The following is an 8,877-nucleotide window of genomic DNA, read 5'->3' as shown; positions in this document are numbered from 1 at the left end:
CCCTGGTGTTGACTGTTGAAATCAACCCGTGTCCATTAATTGTAGTCACGTGTATAAAAAAGGTGAGAAATTGTGGCAGTCAGTTACACGAATTTATTAGGGATAATAGCCCTCAATGTTTGAATAGACTTATATCTCCATTGTATGTTATCGCCTAACTATAATTTGACCTTAAATTTAAATCAATCAAATGCTTGAGACAGAGGTAAAAAAACAAAAACACAATTCCGCAAAAATAAAAACAAAATACCCAGTTTATTCACAAGATTTCACAATTCAAAACATTTCCAAATGAAACATCTGCCCAAACGTATCAAATACATACTCTATCAACAGGAAAAAGAAGGAAATTACAAAATAAAAAAAGTGTATAATGTCCATTATTCCACTTCTTCCAAGCCGATTCTGCCATCCCCACCCTCATACTCTCTCAAGGGCCTCCAACATGATGATGCTGTTTCCTCTGATTACCTACAGAAAGTAAACCATAAAAAGGTGTGGTGACATTGATGAATAGAATTAAAATGTGTCTGTCCTCAGAGATAGTGTGTAAAAGTAGTTGACAACGCCGTTTGGTACTGACCACCATGCCTATCGTGTTCTGTATTCCCCCAGGGGCCATCTCCAAGCAGTCATCCATCACCAAGTTCATGAAGGGGTCAAATCCTCGCAGGACTCCTTGGACCTGCCTGCCACCGTTCAGCTTCACTGAGGAACAAGATGTAGAACTTTGAAGACCTGGGGCGCATTAATTACGGCCATTCTGTTGCAAAACGTTTCTTAAAAATGCAAGCAAAGTGAACAGGGTAGAACCTACCAGAATTTGTCCTCTAGAAACTCTGGACTAATGATTACACCCGTGGACTACATTTCAACAACAGTAATAATGAGGGAAAGCCAAAATTGGAGACACTTTCTATTTCAGTCCTTGAAGTTATGGCTAAGAAATTGTAAATTGGGTTTGTCAATTCATTCAATCAAAGCCTTGGTTGGCTCTGCATGCAAATAGATCATTCATAGTTTGTCAATTCAACTCAGCAGAACCATCGATATTCAGAATCAGTACTCACGAGAAAGCTTCTTGTCCATGAACCTGAAATTAGCAGAAAATGTTATTATTATTTGCTAATAAAGATAGTTACACCACAAACTGTATGGCTATACCAGAGGGGGTTTGGCTATGTGTGAGTGTACCAGAGAATCTGATTTGCACGAGCTGCATGGTCATTTTTTAAATTTAACTAGGCAAGTCAGTTAAGATCAAATTCTTATGACGGCCTACCCCCAGCCAAACCCTCCCCTAACATGGACGACGCTGGGCCAATTGTGCACCGCCCCATGGGACTCCCGATCACGGCCGGTTGTACAGCCCGGGATCAAACCCGGGTCTGTAGTGACGCCTCTAGCACTGAGATGCAGTGCCTTAGACCGCTGTCGCCACTCAGGAGCCCCTCAATAGGGGTGTAAAAAGGGCTTGCAGACGTGGATTCTCAATCCTCGAAACCCTTGGTGATATCAACTATTAGCAATGTTACTGTGCAACGTAGACTTTCTGTTTTCTACAGATTGCAAAACAATTCTTATGTTGATGTAGTGCCCATCGGCTATTAATGTTTCAAGCTCTGTCTTGAAAAAGAAAACGTGTTTTTACCGTCTCAAAGAGCACCAAAACGTACACTAACCATGAGCCTTGTGGTCGGTATTGTCCAATCACAGAGCAGATACAAGTCATGTGATCTGTTAGCGAGCACGTGACTTGTATCTGCTCTGTGATTGGACGATACAGACAGCAATGCTGTATGGGATGATTCGTTTGTTTGCCAACTAACTCTGGTAGGTACACAGTCTTGATTTTTCTTTCATATAACTTTTTAAAAATGTGATTTCTTATCTTTTGAAATAATGATTCACCCCGGGAGACTGTTGTACCTATTCAACGTTTGGAACCACGTGACCATGTTTTTGTATGAAAAAATGAGTGGGTTTCTCAGAACCAGAACTGCGGAAAGAGGAGTGCAGCCCGGTCGGAGCTTTATGACCAGTCGTGGAAATTCTTATACAGGGACACCCGAAGTCAATCTTAAATGAGTCATTGTTTATTTGTCAGCGCGCTGGAGGTTCCAACGAAGTCAATGCACCATATTACACATGTTAATCAGCTCTGCCTGGGCAGACCCAGCAGCTGTCTTATATACGGCTATACACAGACAAGTTATATTTGCATGATTTAGCATAATTAATCATTACCGTTTTTTTCCCCATTCATGTGACCGACCAATAATGTTTCATAACATGTGACAGACCAACACCTCACAAGGCTTCTCCTCTCTAAGCTGACCTTGAAACTGAGATCTTTTGTTCGTTCTCAAAACAAGGTCTGGGCGTACTGCCAAATTGTAGCTATTGATAGTGAGGATTTGTACAGTCAGCCACTTGCATGAACACAGAAATTGGTTTAGAGAACAGCACATGAATAGAACAGAAATTAGTTATAAGAAAAGCACAAACATTAAAATCCCATTATTTACGCACACAAAGATAACGGGTGTAATCATAATGCCGATTCGATAGCAAACTGTTTTAGTCTGTTGCAAAATGAACCGTTTACTTCAAACTGAAAAGTTTATTGGACAAATTCAGGTAGGTCCCTCCCCGTTTCATTCCGTTTTGTTCTTAAACAGTAATCAGTTTCCATAATGAATACACCCAAGTTCTAAAGCATTATAGCATCATTTTACATTGGTGAGTTACGAAAGTATATCGAGAGGTAAGGAGGAGCTCCATGGACCCTTTGCATCAGGAAGTCATTTTGCCATTCATTATAGTCATTGCGCTCTGAGGAGTTGCTATTTTCTCGAGTTCTCTCATGTCAATTAACTCGTCGCCTTCCTGGATTACTCACTATATTAATAGTCTGATTTAATCACAAAATATGATAGTCAGTTAAAAAAAAAAGGTTAAGGGTACAAGAGACTGTGTACATATCTGGCTGTGTTGGCAAACATAGGTCACAGGTCTTCCCACTTAGCTAATATGCTTGTGGATAGAAACTTTAGCAAGAAATTGAAACGTCTGCCTAAATTGTGACTTGGGAGTGTTCAGAAACATTCAGTTAATCTGAGTTATTATTTTTTTTACTACAAACATGTAACGTTAAACGTTAGTCGTAGTTGTACATTTTCAGTGAAAATTACTACAATAAATGTAATGTTGGTAGAAACCATCTGTCACTGTGATACAGTCTACACTTCTCAATGGGGAGAGTTTGTGCTTCAAGCCGGCAACATAACACTGGGCACAGTGTCCTTCGACCCGTTTACCGACTGCTGTCTGGCAGTGAAAAGGGAAGTAGCTAGATAGTGTAGCCAATAGCAGGCCAGGGTGACAGCTAAAGCACAAGTTATTTATCGTGTAGGCTGCTATCCTACTCGAAATCAAATGGGAGGAAACAAATTGGAGATGGGGACTAATACTACATGTTGTTTCCCTCCCTTGCCCATCAAAATAAAACACTTTATTTTACTAGTGCTATGCTGCTGTTGTTGCCAGCATAAACTAGCTAGCTGGGAAGGGCTCATCAGGACCACTGACTGAACTGAATCCATTCGTCTCCACACTTGACTCTCAGCTGCGTGACATACGTCATCCATTTGGGCACCAGGCGTGTCAGTATAGCCTCTCCCAAAATAAATGAATGGTGAGGTCGCTGCCGAACCCGAGGTATAATAAAGACCTGGAGACTGCGTCCAAGATGTCCGCCCGTTGTTTTCAAGGTAAGTCGCGTTCGCATACGCCGATTCATGAACAGTCTATATCTGGGATGCGTCGGGGACCAAAATCACATGCGCACAGGAAGTAGCGTCATCACGTCATCCAAAAACATACATTGGATTAGGGCTGGGCGATATGGCCAAAATCTCATATCCCGATATAGGTCATTTCATATCACGATAACGATACATATCACGATATAGCACATTTTCTGTAAATTCAATGAATGAATAGTTTATATAAAATGACCACATGTAAAGGCCTATTTCTTATTACATTTTGAATTAAACGCAACAATAAGAGGTACTTACTCATTTTATTATTTCTCCTTTTATTTACAACCATTGTGCAAATTTTCAATTAAGCATGTAACAAAATAACATATTAATGTATTAAACCGAAAAAGAAAAATACTTCAACTATAGTTGCAAACAAAATAAATATAGGCCTAAAATACTATATATTTAACGACCCTGGATTTATAAGCGCAGATATCGACTCTGCCGCTTGAGCATGCTTTTGGGGCAGTCGATAGCACGCTGGACTTCGGGCTAGAAGGTCCGAGGCCTGCTCCCTGCCTGTTTCACTACTCATATATATATCTATCTCAAAAAAATAAAGGGAACACTTAAACAACACATCCTAGATCTGAATGAAAGAAATAACCTGATCAAATACTTTTTTCTTTACATAGTTGAATGTGCTGACAACAAAATCACACAAAAATAATCAATGGAAATCCAATTTATCAACCCATGGAGGTCTGGATTTGGAGTCACACTCAAAATGAAAGTGGAAAACCACACTACAGGCTGATCCAACTTTGATGTAATGTCCTTAAAACAAGTCAAAATGAGGCTCAGTAGTGTGTGTGGCCTCCACGTGCCTGTAGGACCTCCCTACAACGCCTGGGCATGCTCCTGATGAGGTGGCGGATGGTCTCCTGAGGGATCTCCTCCCAGACCTGGACTAAAGCATCGGCCAACTACTGGATAGTCTGTGGTGCAACGTGGCGTTGGTGGATGGAGCGAGACATGATGTTCCAGATGTGCTCAATTGGATTCAGGTCTGGGGAACGGGCGGGCGAGTCCATAGCATCAATGCCTTCCTCTTGCAGGAACTGCTGACACACTCCAGCCACATGAGGTCTAGCATTGTCTTGCATTAGGAGGAACCCAGGGCCAACCGCACCAGCATATGGTCTCACAAGGGGTCTGAGGATCTCATCTCGGTACCTAATGGCAGTCAGGCTACCTCTGGCGATCACATGGAGGGCTGTGCGGCCCCCCAAAGAAATGCCACCCCACACCATGACTGACCCACTGCCAAACCGGTCATGCTGGAGGATGTTGCAGGCAGCAGAACGTTCTCCACGGCATCTCCAGACTCTGTCACATCTGTCACGTGCTCAGTGTGAACCTGCTTTCATCTGTGAAGAGCACAGGGCGCCAGTGGCGAATTTGCCAATCTTGGCGTTCTCTGGCAAATGCCAAACGTCCTGCACGGTGTTGGGCTGTAAGCACAACCCCCACCTGTGGACGTCGGGCCCTCATACCACCCTCATGGAGTCTGTTTCTGACCGTTTGAGCAGACACATGCACATTTGTGACCTGCTGGAGGTCATTTTGCAGGGCTCTGGCAGTGCTTCTCCTGCGCCTCCTTGCACAAAGGCGAAGGTAGCGGTCCTGCTGCTGGGTTGTTGCAATCCTACGGCCTCCTCCACGTCTCCTGATGTACTGGCCTGTCTCCTGGTAGCGCCTCCATGCTCTGGACACTACGCTGACAGACACAGCAAACCTTCTTGCCACAACTCGCATTGATGTGCCATCCTGGACGAGCTGCACTACCTGAGCCACTTGTGTGGGTTGTAGACTCCATCTCATGCTACCACTAGAGTGAAAGCACCGCCAGCATTCAAAAGTCACCCAAAACATCAGCCAGGAAGCATAGGAACTGAGAAGTGGTCTGTGGTCCCCACCTGCAGAACCACTCCTTTATTGGGGGTGTCTTGCTAATTGCCTATAATTTCCACCTGTTGTCTATTCCATTTGCACAACAGCATGTGAAATTTATTGTCAATCAGTGTTGCTTCCTAAGAGGACAGTTTGATTTCACAGAAGTGTGATTGACTTGGAGTTACATTGTGTTGTTTAAGTGTTCCCTTTATTTTTTTGAGCAGTATAGATAGATAGATATATATATATATCTATTTGGGGGCTTGCCTGTTTTGCATGTTATTTTGACTAATACGTGTACATATCAACTTGCATTTGGTACCTTGGGTCGAGTGTCAGCACCAACTCACGAAACCCCCGTTTCTCGACCGTGTAAATCGGGGCCATGTCTTTGCAGATGTAAGTTGTAACTGCAGCTGTTATCTCCTTCCATCTTCGTGATTCTTTGTCATATGCTGTGCCGCAGGCAAAAGCCTCTTGCAGCGTCTGAGTCGGGGGTTTGTTTTGAGCACTCGACTGTACTTTTTTGGGTCTCATCCTGGCCGGGTGGTGCCAGAATAACAACCTCTCCCTCAAAGTAACCAAGACTAAGGAGATGATTGTGGACTACAGGAAAAAGGAGCACCGAGCACGTCCCCATTCTCATCAACGGGGCTGTAGTGGAGCAGGTTGAGAGCTTCAAATTCCTTGGTGTCCACATCAACGACAAACTAGAATGGTCCAAACACACCAAGACAGTCGTGAAGAGGGCACGACAAAGCCTATTCCCCCTCAGGAAACTAAAAAGATTTGGCATGGGTCCTGAGATCCTCAAAAGGTTCTACAGCTGCACCATCGAGAGCCTCCTGACTGGTTGCATCACGTCATGGTATGGCAACTGCTCGGCCTCTGACCGCAAGGCACTTCAGAGGGTAGCGCGTACGGCCAAATACATCACTGGGGCAAAGCTGCCTGCCATCCAGGACCTCTACACCGGGCAGTGTCAGAGGAAGGCCCTAAAAATTGTCAAAGACCCAGCCACCCAAGTCATAGACTGTTCTCTCTACTACCGCATGGCAAGTGGTACTGGAGTGACAAGTCTAGGACAAAAAGGCTTCTCAACAGTTTTTACCCCCCAAGCCATAAGACTCCTGAACAGGTAACCAATGATTACCCAGACTATTTGCATTGTGTGCCCCCCCCCAACCCAACCATTCCTTTACACTGCTGCTACTCTCTGTTCATCATATATGCATAGTCACTTTAACCATACCTACATGTACATACTACCTCAATAAGCCTGACTAACCAGTGTCTGTATATAGCCTTGCTACTCTTATTTTCAAATGTATTTTTACTGTTGTTTTAATTTCTTTACCTACCTACCCACCCACACACACCTTTTCTTCGCACTATTGGTTAGAGCTTGTAAATAAGCATTTCACTGTAAGGTCTACTACACCTGTTGTATTCAGCATTTCACTGTAAGGTCTACTACACCTGTTGTATTCAGCATTTCACTGTAACGTCTACACCTGTTGTATTCGGCGAACGTGACAAATAAACTTTGATTTGATCCGTAGACTCTTTCCATTCTGTTTCACATGATTCTTGCGTAGGTGGCAAGAGGTTAGTGGTGTTTGAGCCTGTTGTCGGGACCGGCCTGCGGCATATTTTGCAGAGGACGGTTTTCTGGTCCATGTCAGACTTTTCATACGCAAACCACGTCCATGCGACAGAAGTAGCCACTCTTTTAGGTACGGTCTCCGTGTCACGTTCACTCTCCTCCGTGTTTGTTTGTGTTGTGTTCCACGTGGTACGTGTGGAAGAACGCAAAGCGTTATCCAATTGACAAAAAAATATTGCCGTTAAGAGTGATTTGCGACACGAAATGAACTATACAGCATAATATGAAACGATAGAAAAACGCCAACACGATATATATCGTCATATCGCCCAGCCCTACATTGGATGAATATAAAATTTAAATATCTTTGGCTTCAGCTATATTTGAATAATTCAATGGATGTTTTGTGCACAAAGGTGATGACTAAAGTCAGAAGCCTGGCCCCTTGGGTAGACTCCTCACCAGCACATTTACATTACATTTTAGTCATTTAGCAGACGCTCTTATCCAGAGCGACTTACAGTAGTGAATGCATACAGTTCATACATTTTTTCCCGTACTGGTCCCCCGTGGGAATCGAACCCACAACCCTGGCGTTGCAAACACCATGCTCTACCAACCTCTAGCCACCAGAGGAAGAGCGCCCAATTCGGTGGAAATCTGTCTCCCTCCAGAAGGTGGCGTTTTTTCGGAGAGCCATGTATTTTGTTAGTATATCCATAATCTTTCCAACCACTATTGAACATGAAGCCGGACACTAACCCAAATGGGAGGGGGGTCTCCTTTTAATGCGACTGAGCGCAGAGGCAACTCGTTGTCGCACGATGGACCAGAGCTAGCCGGCCACAAGATTGATCAACCAAAAACAGAGAACCCATCCATTAAAAACACGTTCGTTTGTAAAACATGAACATTTTTATGATATTCAATGTAAATGTTTGCATGGTTTAACAAGCTAACATTTTCATTCACTAAGTTAGCTAGCAATTTTACAAGCCGCACAACAGTTGCTAGCTAACGTTACCGACTACGCGTAGTTGGCTAGCGCGTAGCTAACCATGTTAGCTTGCTAGGCACATTATCTACAATGGACCACCAAATATGTATACAAAATAAATAAAATGAACTCACTTTTTCAACTCTGGTGGGTGTGCTTTACTCATGTTTCTTTTTGTAGTGGGCCTTCAGTTCGTGAGACTTGCGTTTGTGAAAAAGCGGAAAGCATGCGCAACGAGCAGAGCCGGAAAACGTCATGCAAACTTCCGCTAACATAAGTGGGCACGTCGCCGCCTACTGACTAGTGTTGCAGCTTGCTTTTTCCTCTTCATATACACCGTGGGAAAAACATTAAGAACATATTCTTCACATTGACTTGCAATATTGAATTCTGTAACTACACGAATGGAGTAAACACAAAACATCTTCATGGGAGAATACTTTTAATGAGGTATGTTCTAAGAAAAGGTTGCTAACTCGGATACAAAGGCACTTTCCTAAGGTGAAACCTAAAATCCTTTTTAAAAATAACATTTGATTTTCTTTTAA

At 43.3% G+C, this 8,877-nt stretch overlaps 1 protein-coding gene across 1 annotated transcript; it reads right to left on the bottom strand.

Moving 5' to 3' along the window:
* Positions 1-236: 236 nt before the first annotated feature.
* LOC106572841 (small nuclear ribonucleoprotein G) lies at positions 237-8,616 on the bottom strand. Its single transcript, XM_014147371.2, has 4 exons — positions 8,464-8,616; positions 1,071-1,093; positions 584-708; positions 237-471 (listed from the first exon to the last, which is right to left on the bottom strand). Exons 1-4 carry the CDS (start codon positions 8,493-8,495, stop codon positions 421-423), a joined length of 231 nt encoding a protein of 76 aa, XP_014002846.1. The 5' UTR covers positions 8,496-8,616; the 3' UTR covers positions 237-420.
* Between the last annotated feature and the right edge of the window lie 261 nt (positions 8,617-8,877).

The sequence above is a fragment of the Salmo salar genome, chromosome ssa15, assembly GCF_905237065.1.
Source record: "Salmo salar chromosome ssa15, Ssal_v3.1, whole genome shotgun sequence".
Lineage (NCBI taxonomy): Eukaryota > Metazoa > Chordata > Actinopteri > Salmoniformes > Salmonidae > Salmo > Salmo salar.
This window is presented reverse-complemented; position numbering and strand designations above follow the sequence as displayed.